The following is a 23,048-nucleotide window of genomic DNA, read 5'->3' on the forward strand; positions in this document are numbered from 1 at the left end:
AGCCACTCATTTTAATCCCACTTTTCAGCACCTGGTCCTTGCAGGTCACAGTACTTTAAATAAGATCCGTGTTCTTTTTAAATGACTTGAACGTTTCAGCCTCAACCACCTACTTAGGCAGTGAATTCCGGATGCCCACCACTCTGGATGAAAAGGTTTTTCCTCATGTCCCCTCTAATCCTTCTACTCATCAATTTAAATCTGTGTCCCTTGGTAATTGACTGCTCAGCGAGGGGAAACAAGTCTTTCAATCATCTAGGCCCCTTATAATTTTGTACACCTCAATGATGTCATCCCTTAGCCTCCTCTGTTATAAGGAAGACAACCCTGGCCTCTGCAATCCCTCCTTCTAGCTGCAATTTTCAAGCCCTGCCAACATTCTTGTAAATCTCCTCTGCACTCTCTCCAGAGCAATTATGTTTTTCCCTATGATGTGGTGACCAGAACTCTACAAAAAAATCCAACTATGGCCTAACAAATGTTTTAGACAGTTCCATCATTACATCCCTGCTTTTGTATTCAATACCTGACCCAATCAAGGAAAGCTTTCCAAAAGCTTTCTTAACTACCTTGTTTGTCTGTCCTGCCACTTGATCGGGAAATTTACAGATGACACAAAAATTAACTATGTAGCTGACAGCGAAGAGGAAAGCTGTTGACCTGTGGAAATGCTGTCCATTTCTTCAGCCCCTCACAATATCTTCCCATGCTTTTGAGTAATCCCTTGCTTTGTTTGCCATCCATAAATGCAATATTGTCAACATTAAGAGCATTCAAATGGTTATGGATAAACATATGGATGATATTGGAATAGTGTAGGTTAGATGGGCTTTAGATTGGTTTCACTGTTCGGCGCAACTTTGAGGGCCGAAGGGCCTGTACTGCGCTGTAATGTTCTATGTTCTATACCTCTCACTTTTCTGGATTGAATTACATTTGCCGCTTCTCTGCCCATTCAACCAAACCATTAATATCATTTTGGAGTCAACAGCTATCCTCTTCACTGTCAGCTACATGGCTAATTTTTGTGTCATCTGTAAATTTCCCGATCATGCCTCACACATTTAAGTCTAAATCGTTAATAAATAAATTAAACAACAAGAGCCCCAAGACTAGAAAGAGCACCAACAACCTGTTCTGGTGCCCCCGTGCTGACACTATAGTTAAGAAAGCCCACCAACTTTCTCAGAAGACTAAGGAAATTTGGCATGTCAGCTATGACTCTCTCCAACTTTTACAGATGCACCATGGAAAGCATTCTTTCTGGTTGTATCACAGCTTGGTATGGCTCCTGCTTTGCCCAAGACCGCAAGGAACAACAAAAGGTCGTGAATGTAGCCCAATCCATTACGCAAACCAGCTTCCCATCCATTGACTCTGTCTACACTTCCCGCTGCCTCGGCAAAGGAGCCAGCATAATTAAGGACCCCACGCATCCCAGACATTCTTTCTTCCACTACCTTCCTTTGGGAAAAAGATACCAACCGACTCAAGAACAGCTTCTCCCTTGCTGCTGTCAGACTTTTGAATGGACTTACCTTGCTTTAAGTTGATCTTTCTCTCCACCTTAGCTATGACTTTAACACTACATTCTGTACTCTCTCGTTTCCACCTCTATGAACGGTATGTTTTGTCTGTATAGCGCGCAAGAAACAATACTTCTCACTGTATGTTAACACATATGACAATAATAAATCAAATCAAACTGACCCCTGTTGAACACCACTAGAAACTATTTTCCATTTGCAAAAATATCCATCGACCATTACCTTTTGTTTTCTTTCACTTGGCCAATTTTGGATCCAATCTGCCACCTTCCACTGTATCCCATAAGATCTCACATTTCTGACTAGTCTGCAATATGGGACCTTGTCAGATGCCTTACTGAAATCCATGTAGACAAATCCACTGCACAACCCTCAACAATTTGTTACTTTCTCAGTGAAAGGTCTATTAAGTCAGTAATGTATAATTTTCCCCTAACAAACACATGCTGACTATCCCTGATCAAGTGACGGTTTTTTTAAAGTTTATTATTTATTAGTGTCACAAGTAGACTTACATTAACACTGCAATGACATTACTGTGAAAATCCCCTAGTCACCACTGTCCAGTGTCTGTTTGGGTACACTGAGGGAGAATTTAGCACAGCCAATTCACCGAACCAGCACATCTTTCGGACTGTGGGAGAAAACTGGAACATCCGGAGAAAACCCACACAGATGCAGGGAGAATGTGCAGACTCCCCGCAGACCCAAGCCGGGAATCGAACCTGGGTCCCTGGCGCAGTGAGGCAGCAGTGCTAACCGCTGTGACACCATGCAGCAAAATTAATTCCAATAATTTGCCCACCACCGAAATCAGTCTGACTGGCCTGTATGTTTCTAGCCTATCTCATGCACTGATTTTAAATAGTGGAACATTCGCAGACCGCCAATCCTCTGGGATCTCTCCTATATCTAGTGAGGATTGGAAAATGATTCTCCGAGCAAATGCCATTTCCTCCTGGCTTCCTTCAACAGCCTGGGATACAATCCATCTGACCCTGGTGATTTATCCAAGGATGCCATTCCCTCCAGTGCTTTCTCTCTCACTATGCTCCTTATATCTAATATTTTACTCTGCTCCTCTTTAACTAGAATGTTTGCATCATCCCTCTCCTTGACAAAGTGCTCATTGAGAACCCTGTCCACATCTTCTGAATTAGTCTACAAGTTACCATGTACATCTCTGATAGCTGCTACCTTTTCTTTAGTTATTCTCTTGTTCTTAATGTATCGCCCTGTGGACTTCCACGGTCAGCCCGTCTGGGGGTCAAATCAGTTCCAACAGGCTCAGCACAGCATTAAGTCACTTGGTTGGACTGACCTTCGACCGATCCTCCCACAAAACTTCGTGAGCATCCTCACTGGGTGGATCTGTGCACAGAAATAGGCTTGGGCTTGGGCACTGATGTCATCCGGATCCAAGACCAGTGATCCATTACTGGACGGTAGCATCAAGAGTTGCTCACAGACCCTATGCCTTTTTTCCAGCAAATTTAAGAATGGGGAGCCATGGTCCATGACCTGGAGGAAGCAGATTCACAACTCACAAGTGCATCTTGGGACCCTATAGCGGCCCTTCTTCCATTCATACATCTTCCACACGTTTAGGTCTTCAGTGGCCTGATCACAACAGGATGCCATGTGAAGTATCCCCTGCTCCAACCATTCAACCAAGGCCTTCCACCTTCTGGTCAGCACTTCTGTGTACTTCTGACAGAAGATGAGGACTTGACCCTAACCCACATCCCACCATTATCTCAAGGAGGGGAAGCACCACTTCCTCCTTCCCATTTCCTTCTCATCCTCCCAGAATTGACGGAACAAAACCCGGAATCACGTCCTCCAGCAGCAGTTTGTTAGAATGCCAGTACATGGGTGACGCATATGTGTAGAGTGGAACCAGCTCCACACATACACTAGATGGTGGTCTAAGCTAAGAAGTATCTGAAAGGAAGATGTCAGAGCATAAGAGGTGTGCCTGAGAAATATTAAGATATCAATTCTTGACCCTCCCCTCTTTCAGGTCTCAAAATTAAAAGCACTGGAATTGGGTGGCAATTTCACCAGATGCCCACCAAGTTGCAGGACTTGACAAGGACCCTCAACTTCCCCACCAAAGTCTGGCCATACAGGATACCAGTATTGTCCCTCACTTCGAAAATACAGTTGAAATCTTCCCCAAGGATAATGCACCCGCCACAGTCAGTGCAGCCAAGATGAATGGGCACTGCTTCAGAGCTGCATGCTGGTTTGTGGAGTGTACATGTTCACTCAGCAAAGCAGCATGTCCCTCAGCCAATTGTGAGGTAAGCAGCCTGACCCTTGAATCCTGAGATTTCCAGTTGAAAATGTAGAGACAGCAAAATAAACATCCAAAGTGAATTGGTCCAAGGTGGCTCATGAAGACTCCCTCCTTGCAACTGCAGGAGCCTTGTAGCCTTGTCTCCTCAAAGGATGCAGGTTTATGCAGAATGCACACCACATATACCCTATTCTTAAGAAGTTAGAAGTTGAGATATCTATAATATTCCTCTCTGCTGTCATTGAGGATGACTATGTTGTCATGGTCAATACAGGCATGTGAACTTACAGTCAATCATTTTTAAAATTGGACACAAACAAGCCGTTAAGATGGTTGCTGCAAATCACGTGATTTTGGCATTTGGACTACAGGCAACATCAAGTCTCTGACAAATACCTAGAATCATAAAATCCTATCGCGCTGAAGGAGACCATTTGGCCCATCAAGTCTGCACCGACCACAATCCCGCCCAGGCCCTATCCCCGTAACCCCATGCATTTACCCTAGCTAGTGTCCCTGACACTAAGGAGCAATTTAGCATGGTCACTCCACCTAATCCACATATCTTTGGACTGTGGGAGGAAACCGGAGCATCCGGAGGAAACCCAAGCAGACATGGGGAGAATGTGCAAACTCCACACAGACAGTGACCAAAGCCGGGAATTGAACTCGGGTCCCTGGCGCTGTGAGGCAGCAGTGCTAACCACTGTGCCACCTATTTAATCTAATTAAATATGGATATGTTTGAGACTACCTCACAGCCAGTTATGGAATTCATGCATTTCATTGTTTAAGGATGTGCCAAAACTTAAAGTCTATGGACTTTCCAGATTGTCTGTGACTTAGTGATCATTTGTGATCCTCACTCTCTCAGCAGTCCAGTGCGGAATGCTTTGAACCAGAGGAGCTTGAGTTGGATGATGTCTTTGCTCACACCTGAAGCTTTTACAGCAGAGCAGATGGACCTGGTCATGGCTACATATGTTGCTGACAGAAATTTTGGTATTTTCACAAGAAGAAGATGGGATACTCAGAAGGGCTCAGAGCAATGGCCTCCATATCACCCTTGATGCCCTCCCTCAAGCCATTGTCCTCCTCTGGGTGATTAACAACAGTGACTACACATGGGGTGCAGTGGGCAGCCCAGCTGCACCAGCCAGTGCTACCTCTGCCACTGACCCATCCCCAAGATCGACGCCAGAGAGGTCCTCCATCGGCTCCTCTGGAGGCCTGGGTGAAAGGTGGCAGTGGTTCAGGTCCCCGCTCTATTCCAGGCATGGGGCCATATGTTAGCACAGAGTAAATGTCCACCGCAGCACTTGTATCGTCTGACACCATGGACCTTCCCCTCCTTTCTCAACTCCTGTCCCGATGGCCCCTGTGAACAGACATCTGTGGCGCCTCTCCCCAGGATTTGTGCTTTATCTTCAATCCAGGGTTAGTGTACGGAAGTTAAGGACTCTTCCTGCTAACTATCTATCTCTGTCTGTCTGCATAAATCAGGAAAATTAGAAGTCTTTGTACATACGGAGGAATGTAATCTTCATATAGACTGGACAGCAGTGTAACTTTGCAATAAAGGTGTAGAGAATGAGTTCCTAGAATAAACGCAAGATAGTTTTTTAGATTAGTAGGTTGAACAGCCACATAGGGGCAAGCTATTTTTGGACCCAGTGTTACGCAATGAAAAGTAGTTATTTAATAACCTTGTTCTAAGATGGTTCATAGGGAAGAGTAACCATAATATGATAGAATTTTATATTGAGGTTGAAAGTGATTCAGTTAAATCTTCAACTAGGATCTTGCATCTAAACAAAGCAAACTATGTAAGTATGAGGAGCAAATTGGAGAAGGAGACAGGGAAATTGTTCTAAAAAATATGATGGAAGACAAACAATGGCCTGCCTTTAAATAATTAATGCATACTTTGCAACAACTCATTGCTAGAATCTGCAGTCTGCCCTGAACTAACCATGTATCTATCATTCTGCAGCACATGGTGGGATGTGAGAAGTATATTCAATATTAGCTCCTGTATCAATGCAAAATAGTGTTGTTATTTTGAACTTCTGGAAACCACAAAACACAACAGGACTTCATAGGGTAGGCACTGAGAAAATGTTTCTCCAAATGTGGAATATGGAACACACAGTCACGGTCTCAGAATAAATGGCTGACCATTTAAGACTGAGAAGAGGAGAAATTTCTTCACTCAAGGGTGGCGCGGTGCCAAAGTGGTTAGCACTGCTGCCTCATAGTGCCTGGGACCCAGGTTCAATTCCAGCTTGGGTCATTGTCTGTGTGGAGTTTGCACGTTCTCCCCGTGTCTGCGTGGGTTTCTTCCGGGTGCTCTGGTTTCCTCCTAAAGTCTAAAGATGTGCAGATTAGGTGGATTGACCATGCTAAATTGTCCCTAAGTGTCACAAGATATGTCTCAAGAGTTGTGAATCTTTGAGTTCCCTATTCCAGAGAGCTGTGAATGTTCAGTTGTTAAGTATATTCAAATGGAAGTCAACAGATTATTGGGTACAAAGAGATATGAGGATAATGTTGAAGTTGAGGTAGAAGTTCAACTATGAAATGGTTGAAAGGCAGAGCAAGTCAGAAGGACCGACTCCATTTCCTATTTTTGTTCTTATCATGTTTTCTTACATTCTGCGACATCTTCCAGCTCTTGTCTCCAAGTGAGGTACGTTTCACTGCCCACACTGTTACCCTTCTCTGCCACCACTTGATTAGTGCAACCTCAAACCTGAGCACCTGATGACACCCCTCCTCCCACTCCCAATGTTACAAGGGCCACATTCTCAGACTTCAAAAGCCAATGTTGGTTTCAAATGTGCAGAAATAATTGGCCTTAAAGCTTTTGCCACAAATGAGCTACACTACAAGAAGGAACTGAACCCTCATGGCAGCAACCGTTGTAAAAATTTTCATACTAAATTGATTGTGTTGATATTTTTGGATGTTTTAATATTTTGATATGCCATGTTTCGACCAGGTATTTTCACTACTTCTGATCCTTCCTATGAGAAGTACTCACATGAACCCAGCTTATACCATATAGATTGTGTATATTTGTTAGTGTCCATTTGTCTTTTATACCCAATAGATTTTGACAAGCTAACAAGTTGTATTTTTTGCCAGGTGAAAGAAAAACTGCAGAAGATGGGAGCACTGCAACCAATGAATATTTTCCTTCGTCAAGAAATCGACAGAATGCAAAGAGTAATTACTCTGGTGCGAAGTACTCTTATAGACCTGAAACTTGCAATTGATGGAACAATCATTATGAGTGAAAACCTTAGAGATGCCTTGGACTGCATGTATGATGCCAGAATTCCAGCTCGGTGGAAAAAGGTAATTGTAGTTCTCATGGAGTACTATTGTCCAGAAACAGCTCTGCATATGGTGTCTTTCAGGTTCTCACAATGTCTTAAATCACTTCACAGCCAATTAAGTACTTCTGAAGTGTTATCATTGTGAGGTAGGGAAATGCAACAGATATCACAACAAGGTTCCACAGAAAATTACATAGCCGATCAATTAAAATGCTTGTTTCGGTTGTAGAATTATTATTGACCAGAACACCAAACAATTTTCTTGGTTTTCTTCCAGCAGGGCCCCAGGAACCTAGCTGCACACACAGACAGGATCTTGATTTAAGGTCTAATTGAAGCCCAACTGTTCTTCAGCAGTACATCAAAGTTATAATTAGGTGCTTAAATTCTGGAGAGAGGTTTCCACAGAGGTGGCCCTTGTTGATGGGGTGGGTGACTCTGTGAGCCACAGTTGCCCAAACAGGAGCTACCCTGATCCCACAGAGAAGCCACTAATTTTTACTGGGAGGTACACATGGCAGATGCCCCCTCCCGCACAATTGGCAAAATACCAGTGGTGGCAGGAAGAATATTCTTCAACCAACATCACAAATGTAATGGATATCTGGTCATTGTCACTTTGCTATATGTAGGACTTGCTGTGTGTACATTAGCTGTTGCATTTTCTACATTACAACAGCTGACTACATTTTAAAAGTACTACATTGGCTGTAAATCACTTTGAGACGTCCAGTGATTGTGATAAAGCACGATATAAATGCAATCTTTCTATTGTTTTTCTACAACAAAATGTATGTAGCTGTCCGGCCTAGAGATTTTAAAACAAACAAAGGCATTAACTGTGGAATCTTTATGAGATAAACTTCAGCAGAATGGTAGGTTGATCAGGAAGAGATTCTGGGTGAGAGTCAGATTACTTGAACTGTAACATAAGCAGTACTTCACAAATCCATATTGAATAGCTTATGCTTTAAGTAATTACCACCCATTCATTGTTATGGATTCTTGAAATTTTCTTGGAGTGAGACAAGATTAATTGATCTATAATTTCCTGTCTTAGACTTTCCCTTTACTTAAACAAAGGTGAAACATTAGCTCCTGAACAAGTCTTTAATTCAATTGCTGGTACTTTTATATTTTCTGCTATCTCTTCCCCAATATTATTCAGGGAATATAGTTAAAATCCCAGCTGTGGAAGATACTTTTCCCAAAGTTTCAGTCAGTTTCAATCAACAACATGCTTTAAAATGCTTGTATTCTACTCTGTGGGTCAGGTTACCTTTGAAGGAAGTTTCCAGGTGATAGACATTTCCCATGAAATGTCACTGTCTAAAATCAGATTGTGTATTAAATTGCACCAAGTGTATCAAGTGTATGAGCAACGTTGCAGAAACTAACAGATAACCTCCTCCACTCTCAGGTTGAGAGGCAAAATACCAGCATTTTGAAACATAATGCTGATTCAAATTAAAATACCTTGATATTACACTTCTGTCAGTGCAATACTAAGGGTGTACTGCTTTATCGGAATTACATATTTCAGACGTGATGTTAAACTGGTACCCCATCTGCCCTCTCAAGTGATCAAAAAGCTCAACACCATCAAGGACAAAGCAGCCTGCTTGATCAACACCTTATCCACCACCTTAAGCTTTCACTTCCTTCACCTCAGACAGTGGCAGCAGTATGTTCGACCTACAAGCAGCAGTGCAGTAACTTGTCAAGCCTCCTTCGACAGCGCCTTCTAAACCTACAACCTCTACTACCTAGAAGGAGGAGGGCAGCAAACACATGGTAACAGCACCGCCTGAAAATCCCCCCCAAGCAACATACCATGTTGACTTGGAATTATATCACTACTGCTTCACTGTCGCTGGAACAAAAAACCTGAAACTCCCTTCCTAACAACATTGCAGGTGGTGTAGCCACAGCAAAAATGTGGCTTATCACACCTCCTTGAGGGCAGTTAGGGGCAACAAATGTTGGCCTTGCCAATGGCACTTACTTCCTCTGAAAGAATATTTTTTAAAATGTGACACTGTACCCTCAGTTACCTCATCAAAAAAGTTAATCAAACATGATTTGCCCTTAACAAATCCATGCCGTCTCTCCTTTATTAGTCCAGATTATTCTTTCCAAAATCTTACCCACTACAAGTACACAATCAGTAGGAGCACGGGTAGATCACATGGACCATTGAGCCTTCCCCACCATTCCATACAATCAAGGCTGATTTTGGGCTCCAACTCCATTTTCCCACCTGCTGCTCATATCCCTAAATTCCCCGAGAGGCCAAATATCTGTCTCTGCGAGCCTTATATGTATGATGTGGAGCCTCATATGTATTCAGTGATGGATATGCATAACCCTCTGGGGTAGAGAATTCCAAAGATTCAGAAACCTTTGAGTGAAATTATCTCTCATCTCAATCCTAAATGATTGGCCCCTTATCCTGAGACAGTGACCTGTGTTTGAGACTCCCCAACTACTGGAAACAGTTTCTCAGTGGTGAACGTATCAAGGCCTCTCAGAATTTTATAGGTTTCAATGAAATTTCCTCCAATTATTCTAAATTCCAGGGAGTATGAGCTCAATTTATTTAAACTGTCATCATAGGACAACCCCCTCATCCCAGGGACCAATCAAGTGAACTTTTGCTGTACTGCCTTCAAGGCAGGTATATCCTTTTTTAAATGTGGAGACCAAAACTGCACACAGTTTTCCAGATGTGGTCTCACCAAAGCCCTGTACAACTGTAGCAAGACTTCTTTGTTCTTATACTCCAAACCCCTTGCAACAAAGGCCAACATGTCATTTGCCTTCCTAATTGCTTGCTGCATCTGCATGCCAACTTTCTGCATTTCTTGTACCAGCACAACCAAGTATCTTTGAGCATCAACAGTTACAAATTTCACACCTTTTAAAAATTATTCAGGTTTTCCATTCGTACGACCAAAGTGAATAAATAACTTCACAATTCCTTACATTATACTCCATCTGCATCTTATTGCCCACTCACTTCACCTAGAATCCCTACAGTACAGCAAGCGGCCATTCGGCCCATTGAGCCTGCACTGACAAAAGACCCAGACCCTATCCCCATAACCCCATGTATTTACCCTGTTAATCTTCCTGACAGTTAGGGCTAATAGAGCATGGCCAGTCAACTTAACCTGCTCATCTTTGGACTGTGGGAGGAAACCGGAGCACCCAGAGGAAACCCAAGCAGAAATGGGGAGAACATACAAACTCCATACAAACGGTTAGCCAAGGTCGGAATTGAACCCGCATTTCTGATGCTGAGAGGCAGCAGTGCTAACCACTGTCACCATGCCACCTGTCTGTGTCTCATGGCAGCCTCTCTCTCCTCCCCACAGCTTACCTTCCCACCTAGCTGCATCAGGAAACTTTGATTCATTACTCTCTGCCTCTTCATCTAAATCATTAATATAGATTGTAAATAGCTGAGGCCTCAGCACTGATCCTGGCAGCACTCCACAATTCACTGTCTAGCAACTTGAAAAAGTCGACATTTTGTCTACTTTGCTTTCTATCTGTTAATCAATCCTCTATGCATGTTAAAATACTATCTCCAACTCCATGAGCCCTTACCTTGCCTATTGACCTTTTGGAAATCCTACTGGCTCCCCTTGTACCCTGCTAGTTACATCCTCAAAAAACTTTAATGTATTTATCAAACAGGACTTAGAATCATAGAATCTCTACAGTGCAGAAGGAGGCCATTTGGCCCAACAAGCTTACACCAACAACAATCCCACCCAGGCCCTATCCCTGGAACCCCATATATTTACTGCTAATCCCCCGACACTTAGGAGCAATGTTGCATGGTCAATCAATCTAACCCGACACCTGGAGGAAACCCATGCAGACACAGGGAGAACGTGCAAACTCCACACAGACAATGATCCAAGCCGGGAATTGAACCTGGGTCCCTGGCACTGAGGCAGCTGTGCTAACCACTGTGCCACCATGCCGCCCTTAGTAAAACCATGTTGACTTGTTCTAATCATACGATGCTTTTCTTGTTCTAGTCATGCTAGTTTTTTTTAAGTGCTTTAATAACATATTACTACCGGGGTGGCATGGTAGCACCATGGTTAGCACTGCTGCTTCACAGCTCCAGGGACCTGGGTTCGATTCCCGGCTTGGGTCACTGTCTGTGTGGAGTTTGCACATTCACCTCGTGTCTGCATGGGTTTTCTCCGGGTGCTCCGGTTTCCTCCCACAGTCCAAAGATGTGCAGGTTAGGTTGATTGGCCATGCTAAAAATTGGCCTTAGTGTCCTGAGATGCGTAGGTTACAGGGATTAGTGGGTAAATATGTAGGGATATGGGGGTAGGGCCTGGGTGGGATTGTGGTCGGTGCAGACTCGATGGGCTGAATGGCCTCTTTCTGTACTGTAGTGTTTCTATGATTTTCCCAATTTTATGCTAGGCTAACTGGCCTATAGTTCTCTGATTATCTCTCCCTTCCTGAAAAGTGATGTAACATTTGCCAACTTCCAATCTAATAAGAAAGTTCCCAAATCTAAGGAATTTTTAAAGTCAAACCAGCACATTCACTATCTTTGCAGCTATCTCTTTTAGGACTCTAGGATATGATATAGGCCATCAGGTCCTGGTGATTTGTCAGATTTTATGCCCTCAATTTCACCACTATATCTCTTGATATTAATTTCCACATTCATCTTTGCCCCAAGTTACCACCTATTTCATGAACTTGTGACTTCCATTGTGAAGATAGACCAAAACATTTGTTCAATGCCTCGGCTTTTTCCTTATTCCTCATGATAATTTCTCCTGTCTCTGCTTCAAAGGGGCTACTTTAGCTATTCTCTTCCTTTTTATATACTTATAGAAGCTCCAACAATCTGTTTTTATATTGCCGATCAGTTTACTCTCATGCTCTATTTTTTTCTTTTTTTATCAACTTTTTGGTGGTCCTCTGCTGGTTTCTAAAACACTCCCAATCCTCAGACTTGCTACTGTTTATGCAACATTGTAATCTGGTTTCTTCAGAAGGAACTCTACAAATGCAGTCAATAAAATATAACAAAACTTACTTCAACTTATAAATCAAACAAACGGTTTAATAAAGAAACTTCATTACTCCCAACTTGGGGCCTTGCCCTGGGCCACTCCAAGCTCCCCACAATTTCAAACAGGTTCTTATTTATAATGAGTCAGCTGACCATCACATCATTCTGTAATTGGTTCCATGGTTTACTGGGTCAGCTGACCCTTACAGCTTGTTATCATTGGTCACATTACATCCAATACAAAGCTGTCACTGGTTACATTCTAACAAGCTTCTTCTTTTAATCTAATACTATCCTTAATTTACTGAGTGAACCACAGATGGGTCTTCTCGCTAAGTTTTTGTTTTACAATGGGAAGTATTTTTGTTGAATGAAGAACAAAGAAAAATACAGCGCAGGAACAAGCCATTCAGCCCTCCAAGCCTGCGCCGATCATGATGCCGTAACTAAACTAAAAAAAAAATCTCCTGCCCTTACTGGGTTCAAATCCTTCTATTCTCTCCCTATCCATGGACCCATCCAGATGCCTTTTAAATGTTGCTAATGTGCCTGCTTCCATCACCTCCTCTGCCAGCGTGTTCCAGGCACCCACCACTCTCTGCGTGAAAAACTTCCCTTGTACATCTCCCTTAAACTTTCCCCCTCTCACCTTGAACCGTTTTGGATTGTTTCTTCCAAAATTTTCCACTGTTCATTTTCCTGCACACCCTTCAGTTACCCAATTAATCTTAGCCAGTTCTCCCCTCATATCTTTGCAATTGGCTTTAAAGTTTAAGATTCTTGTTTGTGATTGGAGCATGTCACTTTCAAACTTAACATGGAATTCAATGAACAATCACTATTTCCAAGAGGATCTTTTACCATGACATTACTAATTAACCCTGCTTCATTACACAGTACTAAATCTAAGATAACTTTATCCTGGGTCAGTTCCACAACATATTGCTCCAAGAAACTGTCAGAAAAACATTCTGCAAACTCATTTTGACCACTCTCCCCAATGTGATTGTACCAATCTATAAGAAGATTAAAGATCCCCACAATTGTCACAAGCTCCAATAATTTATTTTCTAATGCTCTGACCAATAGTATAACTACTATTAGGGGGCCTATAAACTACTCCCCCAAGTGTTTTCTGACTGTTACTATTCCTAATATCCACCTGCACTGATTCAACTTCATGATCTTCTCACCATGCTTATGTCATCTTTTACTCTATTCTGTCTGTGTTTCCTAAATATATTCCAAGTTCCGCTCCAGCTGCAACAAAATGTCCTTAATCCTAGCACCAGGCAGGCAACACAAACCGGGGAGCTCCAGATTGTGGCTGCAGAGAAGGGTATCTAACCCTCTGGTTGTAATGTCGCCTATCACTACACATCCCTCTTTTCCCCCAATTGAACAGCATCCTTCACCAATGTGCCATGGTCAGTCCACCATATAGTCCTTCTCTTCATCCACACAGTAGCAAGCACCTTGTACCTTTTAAACAAAGTCAGAGGCTGAGGCTCCTCCATCACTACATGCTGGTTCACCATACTTGGCTGACTCACAGTCACATCCACTTGTCCCTGACCATTGGCTAATAGTTCTGCCTAAACTAAGGAGTGTGACTGGCTCCTACAACAAAGTGTCAAGGTAATTCTTCCCCTCCTTGATGCCCTGCAATGTCCGCAACTTAGACTCCAGCTCAGCAACTCTGAGTCAAAGTTGCCTGAGTTGCTGACACTTACTGCAGATATAATTGTTTAGGATTGTAGTGCATTCCACAAATTCCCACATGCTGCTAGTCACAGCACACCACCAGTCTGTCATTTCTGTCCAACCCTATTTATTTAATTAGTCAATTGGTTATTAGTTTATACAGCTAAAGTAATAGGAAGTTGCATTCCCTAGATTGGAGACAAGGAAGGAAACTCGCCAACTCCTGGAAGCTGCAAAAGTAGAAAAATAAGCTTCTCTTTGCCCCTCTGCACTAGACTTACCACAGAACTAATTACAGAACCATATTCCCAACTAATCACTTCATCTACGCCTCATTCAGGCGCAGTCTCCTATCCACAGGCTCCTTTCTTCGTGCGCGTTTAAAATCTCTCTGCTTATATATATAGCACCTCTGATGACTTAATAGCGCATTCAGTTTTCTGCTACAGTCATTATCACCTATTGGGGTAACTACTTACAGCTGATTGACAGATACCTGTCACTTCAGGCAGCTTTCCGTTTAACTAAACAAACCTAATTCTTAATCTAAATTTAAACTTAGGAAAAACTTACCAGAACTTGCCACCTGAACCAAGTTCCCAACTACTCACTCGATCAACATCTCTCTCAGACATAGTCTCCTGTCTATGTACCCCTTTCTCACACCAAAGATATGCAAGTTAGATGGACTGGCAATGTTAATTGCCCCTTAGTGTCCCAAGACGTGTAGGTTAGGGGAAATAGTGAGGTAAATATGTGGAGTTATGTGGATAGGGCCTGGATAAGATACTCTGGGGGGTTGGTGCAGACTCGATGGGCTGAATGGCCTCCTCCTGCACTGTAGGGATTTGATGATCTATGTTAAAACTAACTGGCCTGTGATTGTTAGCTTCAAACAAAGAACAAAGAAAATTACAGCACAGGAACAGGCCCTTCGGCCCTCCAAGCCTGCACCGACCATGCTGCCCTACTTAACTAAAACTGCCTACTCTTCCGGGGATCATATCCCTCTATTCCCATCCCATTCATGTATTTGTCAAGACGCCCCTTAAAAGTCACTACCGTATCCACTTCCACTACCTCCCCTGGCAACGAATTCCAGGCACCCACTGCTCTCCATGTAAAAAATCTGCCTCGTACATCTCCTTTAAACCTTGCCCCTCGCACCTTAAACCTGTGCCCCCTAGTAATTGACTCTTCCACCCTGGGAAAAAGCTTCTGACTATCCACTCTGTCCATGCCTCTCATAATCTTGTAGACTTCTATCAGGTCGCCCCTCAACCTCCGTCGCTCCAGTGAGAACAAACCAAGTTTCTCCAACCCCTCCTCATAGCTAATGCCCTCCATACCAGGCAACATCCTGGTAAATCTTTTCTGTAGCCGCTCCAAAGCCTCTACATCCTTCTGGTAGTGTGGTGACCAGAATTGAATACTATATTCCAAGTGTGGCCTAACTAAGGTTCTATAAATCTGCAACATGACTTGCCAATTTTTAAACTCAATGCCCCGGCCGATGAAGGTAAGCATGCCGTATGCCTTCTTGACTACCTTCTCCACCTGCATTGCCACTTTCAGTGCCCTGTGTACCTGTACACCCAGATCCCTTTGCCTTCTTAAGGGTTCTGCCATTTACTATATATTTCCTATCTGTATTAGACCTTCCAAAATGCATTACCTCACATTCTCTTTTTTTCAACAAAGGCATAATATTCAAAATCCTCCAATCCTCTCGCATCACTCCTTATCTAAGGAGGATTTGGAGTTAGTGGCCAGTACCTGGGCAATGTCCAACCTTATCTTCCCTCAGCAAACTAATGTGCATCCATCCAGTCTGGTTTGCTTTTCCATTTTAACTCCTGAAATCCTTTTTAGTACCTCTTCTTTCAGTATTTCAGCAACCTCTTTGTTTACTGTAAATTTTGCCAAGTCCTCTTCCTCGCTAAAGACCAACGCAAAGTACACATTTAGTGCTTCAATTGTGCCTTTTTCATCTATCAATAGATCTTCATTTGATCCTTAATCAACCCCACCACTTGACTACCAACCTTTATACTGTTCACATATATATAGAAAACATTTGGATTCCCTTTTATATTAGCCACTAATCTTCCCAGACTGTCTCTTTTTTCCCTCTTATTTCACTTTTTTCACCTCTCTGTACTTTTCATATTCTGCCTGATTCCCCCTTGTATTATCAAGCTGATATCTGTTATAAGTTCCCTTTTTCTACTTTGTCTATCAGTCTTAGTAAAATAGGAGTAAAGTTGAACACGGTGCGTAAATTGCCTCCTAGTTAGTACCATTTGGCTGATCATACTGATGCCATTATGATTTTATGCCACACATAGGTTAATAACAAGGCATATATTTTTATTCTCTGATCTTCGAATAATAGAATTTACATCTGAGGGACAATTAATAATGTCCATTTAATTCAGAATAGAGTGAGTATTACTTTAATTTGTAATTAAAACATTGTCTTGCTCCCCAGACATCCTGGGAATCAAGCACACTTGGATTTTGGTTCACTGAATTATTGGAGCGAGATCGTCAATTTCATTCCTGGATTTTTGAAGGGCGACCGAACTGCTTCTGGATGACCGGCTTTTTTAACCCTCAAGGATTTCTAACAGCAATGAGACAAGTAATGCTAATCTTCTAGTATTTAGTTTATTGGTGAGGTTTTGTATAGTTAACATAAATGCCTGATTCTAATTAATGTTTCTGAATGCTGTGCAGGTGAAATTATTTACCATGCTGCTTTAAATTCTACCATAAATTACACAATCTGATTGCCTGCTAGTTCTTTGCAATTATTTTGTCACCACTAGTCTTCCCAAGTCTCCCCTGGCCAAACTGCCTTTCTTTCACGTTCCATAAACTTGAGCTCATCCAAAACTCTACTGCCAAAATCCTAACTCTTTCGATGTCCCACTTCACCCTTCAGTCCTGTTTTGTTCTTAAAGAGACATTGTACTAAAGAAAATACAGGCTTTTCCCAGCACATGCCTCATCAAGACATAACTACTACAACAGGTAACATTCAACTTCAGCAAGGGTGTAAAAAGGCAGTAGAAAATTAGTTTTCCTTTTGCATTTTGCCCAATTCCCTTTCCACTGTCTTTAAAATTTGTTTCATAAATATATATTTGAAGACGTAAAAGTAATAGTAAGGCTTTGTGTTGCACATTAAAGAAACAGTGGTGATTCTTAGTTGAAACATGCATCCCTCTCTTTCATAATGTTCCTTTGAAAAGCATCTAGCAATGGATTCAGTCAACCTGAGCAAAATAATTACATTAAAACTGAAGAATTTAATCTTTAAATCTCGCAGGAACACTTTGTTCATCAATTCTTTCAAGTTTTAGAAAGAGAAATGTGTCATTATCTTTATATGAACAGTAAGCACTGCATCAGGAATCTCATACACAATTAAGTTTGTAATTTTGCATAGCATTTCAGAAGCACAAAGGAATTCTATTTCATATTGAAACATTCAAAAGCATTTAACCTCCTAAAAATATATCACCATGTAAATAGCTTTTAATGTAATGAAATGACTTAGATTCTTACTGAAAAAGTATATTCATGTATATTGATTTCAATGATCTGAAATATTGGTCCAGATCTTTTGGTCAGTGCCAAAGCACTGTGCGGGTGGTTGGATGGGGGAGTGGAAGGGGCGGGGGAGGGGGGCGGGGGTGTTGTGTTGCGTTGGTCAGGACATGGTCAGGTGGGGGGAATAATCGTGTCAAGTCAGGGTAGTTGGCAGAGACTAGTCAGCTGATAGTGAGGTGGGGTGTAGTTGGATCAGATCAGGAGTGTGATCGAGTTGAGGGGGGGGCAGAGACTTTGATTTGGGGGGTCAGTTGTGGTGCTCAGTTTGGTTATGCTGGTTTATCACTGAGTTAGACCAGTATTACCAGCATTTTTAACCACCATAACGTTTCCTGGATAAGTATCCAGGTAAGTGCCACATATTTGGACAAAGTTAGTGAGCTCAGTGTCAGAGACACACAGAACGGAAATCAGCTCTTGGAGGTTTAAATAACCTCTGCATGTATGTGCATCAGGACATTTGATGGATCTTGATGTACATCTCCCAACTTATTAATCAGTCTCCAACGATCTAGATACCAGAAGGTTTGGGCCAATGATTAAGATAACCTGCAGATATGCAATGGTTAAGTGTCAATGTATCAATATTGAAGAGTAGGTTAGAGAGTTGCTTGAAGGAAAAGGGTAAAGGAGGGTGAGGGAATATGGGAACAGAACAGGCCCATGAGATTTTTGTTTATATGGAAGATGAACAACAAAGTCCATGTTGTAAATGCAATGTAAAAGTGTGAAAAATTCATCTATACTTCACCTCACGTAATCTCACAATTTACAACTAGATATAATGTAGGTTATTCTCACTAATGAGGTACAGATAAGTGGTTCATGCACTTTAAATATACACTATCAATTAAATAATTGCATATTAGCTGCTTTGGTTTTTTTTGCTGGAAAGAGAAAAAGTGGTATAGGAAGTCATATAAAGACAACTGTGATGGAGGTCATACTGTAACACCATAAAAAACATGACGGTGAAGAATCGCATTACATTTCATTGATAATGCGAATTACTTGTGATGGTGTCTCATTAATTTTTTTACTTAACAGGAGGTTACTCGTGCTCATAAAGGTTGGGCACTTGATAGTGTGGTTCTGTGCAATGAAGTCAGCAAATGGATGAAAGATGACATCACAGTTCCCCCCTCCGAGGGAGTCTATGTGTATGGGCTCTATCTGGAAGGAGCTGGATGGGACAGGCGCAATTCGAAGCTCATTGAGTCTAAACCTAAAGTGCTATTTGAGTTGCTACCAGTCATCCATATTTCTGCTCAGAATAATTTGAGTAAGTATGCAATACGTTTGCAACTTTTTCAAGTAACAGAGCTGAATTTAACATATTAAAACAGTGTAATATAATAGATATAACAAATAGACGTCCAAAAAATATAATTTGTTTCCTATTAAAATATGCACTACCTTGGGAGTTTAGAATGGTGAACATTGGTTTAAAAAAAAGTATTTGAATTTACTAGTTGAGATCCTCCCTGATCCAGGCTTCTCTGGGATCAATAGAAAAATGACTTGCAGAGATAACTGACAAATTCTGAAATGTACATGTAGATTTATGAGAATATAGACAGCTGTGTACACAACTTGGCTGTCAGACGATTGGTAAACGATTGGTTCTCCTCAATGTGCACATGAAAGACAAAATTCTAATTTGATAGTTTGGAAATAACAGCTTCCTGTTCGCAGAATCACAGAATAGTTACAGCACAGAAGAGGCTATTCAGTCAGTCATGCCTGTGATGCCTCTCTATCAGAGCAATTTACCCAGTCTCACTGCTCGACTTTCTCCCGGTAACCCTGCGTGTTCTCCATTTTCAGAGAATAATCCAATTCCTTCTTGAATGCCTTTATTAAATCTGCCACCATCAGGCTCTCAAGCAGTGCATTCCAAATCATGAAAACAATTTTCCTAATTTCCCATTGCTTCTTTTGTCAGTTCCTTAAATCTCTCCCTCTTGTTCTCCATTGTTCCACTAATGGGAACAATTTTCTCTATCCACTCTGTCCTCATGATTGTTGGCGTGGTTTCTTTTCTCCAGGGTTAAGTAGTTATCATTAAGTTCCTCTTTTTGATACACCGGTTTCTTAGATGCATCTATTTTTGCCATAGCTACATTAATATTGATCACATTATCGATTTATTTATTTCTACTTCTTCAGCATTGCCTCTCTTCACCTTTATCTCAACTCCTCTGCAAACAAAACCTTTAACAGTGCCTTTGTCATCCCCAGTTCTGCCACTCCAGAGTTCTTCTGGCAGGCTATGCATCCTTCACCCTCCATGAACTCTAACTTATCCAAAACTCTGCTGCAGATCCCTTAATCCACACTAAGTTCCAATGACCATAACTCTCATTCTCATCTACTTACACTGAAACCACATTTCCCAATATATCTCACTTGCAAATTTTGTTTATAAATTCCTCCATGAATTTGCCTCACCTCGCTCCTACAATCTCCTATAAACTTACATTTGCCCTGATGATTGTATCCCCCTATTTTCTAATTCTGGCCTTTTGGACATTTTTTTATTTAAACCCCTTAAGTAGTCAGCGATTTAAATTTAAAATGTGGGGTATAGAGGGTGTATTTTTTTAAGCAACATTTTCTTGATTCAGAGTAACCTACTGATTTTTAAAAATACGTGTTTTATATTGTCACATGTATTAGTATACAGTGAAAAGTATTGTTTCTTGTGTGGTATACAGACAAAACATACTGTTCATAGAGTCCATAGGGGAGAAAAAAAGGAGGAGGTGCAGAATTTGGTGTTACAGTCATAGCTAGGGTGTAGAGAAAGATCAACTTAATGCAAGGTAGATCCATTCAAAGATCTGATGGCAGCAGGGAAGAAGCTGTTCTTGAGTCAGTTGGTATGTTCCCTCAGACTTTGTATCTTTTTCCTGATGGAAGAAGGTGGAAGAAATTATGTCAGGGTTGCATAGGGCCCTGGCTGCTTTTCCAAGTAGGAAGTGTAGGCGGAGTCAATGGATGGGAGGCTGATTTGTGTGATGGACTGGGCTACGTTTACAACCCTTTGTGGATTTTTGTGGTCTTTATCAGAGCAGGAGCCATACCAAGCTGTGATACAACCAGAAAGGATGCTTTCTATGGCGCATCTGTAAGAATCAGTAAGAGCCGTAGCAGACATGCTGAATCTCCTTAACCTCCAGAGAAAGTAGAGGCTTTCTTAACTATAATGTCTATAACTATTAACTAATCTGAAGATTCTGGTATTACACCCACACAGTTTAAATGTACTCGATTCCCACTAAAGCTGTGTTTCTTTCCTCTTGGCAAGGTGCAAAAGATCCACGATTATATTCATGCCCGATCTACAAAAAGCCAGTCAGAACTGACTTAAACTACACAGCCACTGTGGACCTGCGAACAGTTCAGTCCCCTGAACACTGGATCTTACGTGGAGTAGCACTCCTTTGTGATGTCAAGTAAACAGGATTGAACAGTAACTAGGAAAATCATTCCATCAATCTTACTGGCATATAGACATTTATATTTAATATCTATACCAACCTTTCAGCTTTACCAAAAATAATTTTAGAATGTCACTGGTTAACATACGGAAAAAAATTATGTTTCTAGGCGTGATTGAAGATTTTGTTTGATTTAATGTGATAATGGATATTTATTGATTCAAATTTCTGTAATTGAGTTTAATTATGACTGTGAATGCATTATCTGATGTTTTAGTTTGTACCCGGACTCATGTACAAGAGTTGAAAATTGTTTTGTTTCACTGTGTTAGTGATTCACTGTGTTCAGTTTATTTTGTGCACAAAGCCAGGTCTTATTTTATTAGACATGCACCTGAAGAAAAAATATTAAAAGCGAACTAGGTTTGAAGCTTGTATGTCATAAGGCATTGAATTATTTGTAAAAATGTCTTTTTGTAATAAAACCTGCAACCATACTGAAAGTAATCCTTGTACCAGAATTGTCAAAAAATTTTATAAAGATGCTACAAAAAAATTATCTCAATTTTTGTAGGTATATCACAGCTTATTTTTAACTACACGGGTGAGATTTTCCGGCCTCCCAGCTGCGTACTTCCCACCGACGAGAGGTGGCATGTTGTTTGCTAATGGTGGGATTCTCTGGTCCCACTGCTGTCAATGGGAATTCCCGGTGAATCCCGCCAGCGTGAGTGACCAGAGAATTCCAGCCCACATCTATAATCGCATCTCTTGTACTTCAAAACTTCAATGAAGGCCTGTTCCATGTGTCAAAAATATTACTTCAAAGTGTGAAAAATACTAATCAAAATATCAATGCAAGGAAGGTATTTTATGCTATGTTTATTTGATCGAGATGCTGGAAACATTTTCAAGGCTCCAATTTTCCTCAGTAAATGCCATTTAAATTTAGACTGTTCCTTCCAGTTATTAACTTTATGGCTTTAAATGGACAGACAAAATGTACTTTAGCAGGAAAATAAGTTAAATAGAATAGAATGTATTTTACATTACATAGTCTGACCTTGACACTGAAACCGTTTATGATCCAAACTAGTCTGAGCTTCAGAAATCCATGTAAATTCATAGCAGGGATTAATGATTTAGTTTATAAAAAACCTACTGCATAGTAGACACTTGGTTAATCCACAAAATTCATTTCTGATCACCCAGGTTGAAAGACAAACGGTGATTGTTAAATCCTCCTTAATTAGGTCTGAGATTTAATTGTAAATTACCCAAAATGCTTTCCACATTGTTTAAATGTTAAATTCTTTGTAAAGTAGGAGCATTGATTATTACAAATTTATTTGCCTGTTAAAACTGGATCCCTGGGCCTGAACCAGTAAGCTAGTGGCCACTTTGTTGCCTGGATTCGACTTCTTTACGCCGCTACAGTGTCTTGTTAAGATTAACGGGTCTCTGACGGTGCCCCTTCATTTTGGGAGAGGAATGCGTCAGGGATGCCCCATCACTGGCCAAATGAATTCCATCTGCATGGAGTATTTTCTGCACATCTTGTGGAGGAGGTTGATGGGATTGGTTCTGCGTGGGCCAGGCATCGGGGTGATCCTTTCAGCCACCTTTCAGGAAGAAATCTTTAGTTACATATGACGTTCTGGAATTTGGTCATCCTTGACCCTAGAAGTATTATTTGGAACTTCAGTACACACTTCTTTTGGAACTAATTCTGCATCATTCTCATGTGGTATAGTAGCAGAGACACAGTTTTCAGACAACTCAGATCCAAGTAAGTCTTCTGTGGTAGTATTCACAATACTAGGGACTAAAGAAGTTGGTACTTTTGGAGATGATTCTGAGAAATCATTTTGAAATGACAACAATTGGTCAGCATGGCATCGCTAGTTCATCTTCGGTTTGAACCGTGTACGAAATTGGACCTGTTTTTGCTAAAACAATGGCTGGTACCCATTTCTCACTCATGGCATAATTGCACACTAACACCTGATAACAAAGAACAATACAGCACAGGAA

The 23,048-nt window shown here is 41.3% G+C and overlaps 1 protein-coding gene across 1 annotated transcript in view; it reads left to right on the top strand.

The window, feature by feature from the left end:
- Window positions 1–21,563, top strand: part of dnah5 (dynein, axonemal, heavy chain 5) — a 302,757-nt gene extending 281,194 nt beyond the window's left edge. The window contains exons 77-80 of the mRNA XM_078200599.1: window positions 6,997–7,209; window positions 16,445–16,597; window positions 18,619–18,853; window positions 20,882–21,563. Of these exons, the coding sequence (XP_078056725.1) occupies window positions 6,997–7,209; window positions 16,445–16,597; window positions 18,619–18,853; window positions 20,882–21,033 (753 nt within the window). The 3' untranslated portion in view covers window positions 21,034–21,563. The remainder of the gene's footprint in view (window positions 1–6,996; window positions 7,210–16,444; window positions 16,598–18,618; window positions 18,854–20,881) is intronic.
- Window positions 21,564–23,048: the final 1,485 nt, after the last annotated feature.

Source organism: Mustelus asterias, chromosome 2 (genome assembly GCF_964213995.1).
Source record: "Mustelus asterias chromosome 2, sMusAst1.hap1.1, whole genome shotgun sequence".
NCBI classification, from domain to species: domain Eukaryota; kingdom Metazoa; phylum Chordata; class Chondrichthyes; order Carcharhiniformes; family Triakidae; genus Mustelus; species Mustelus asterias.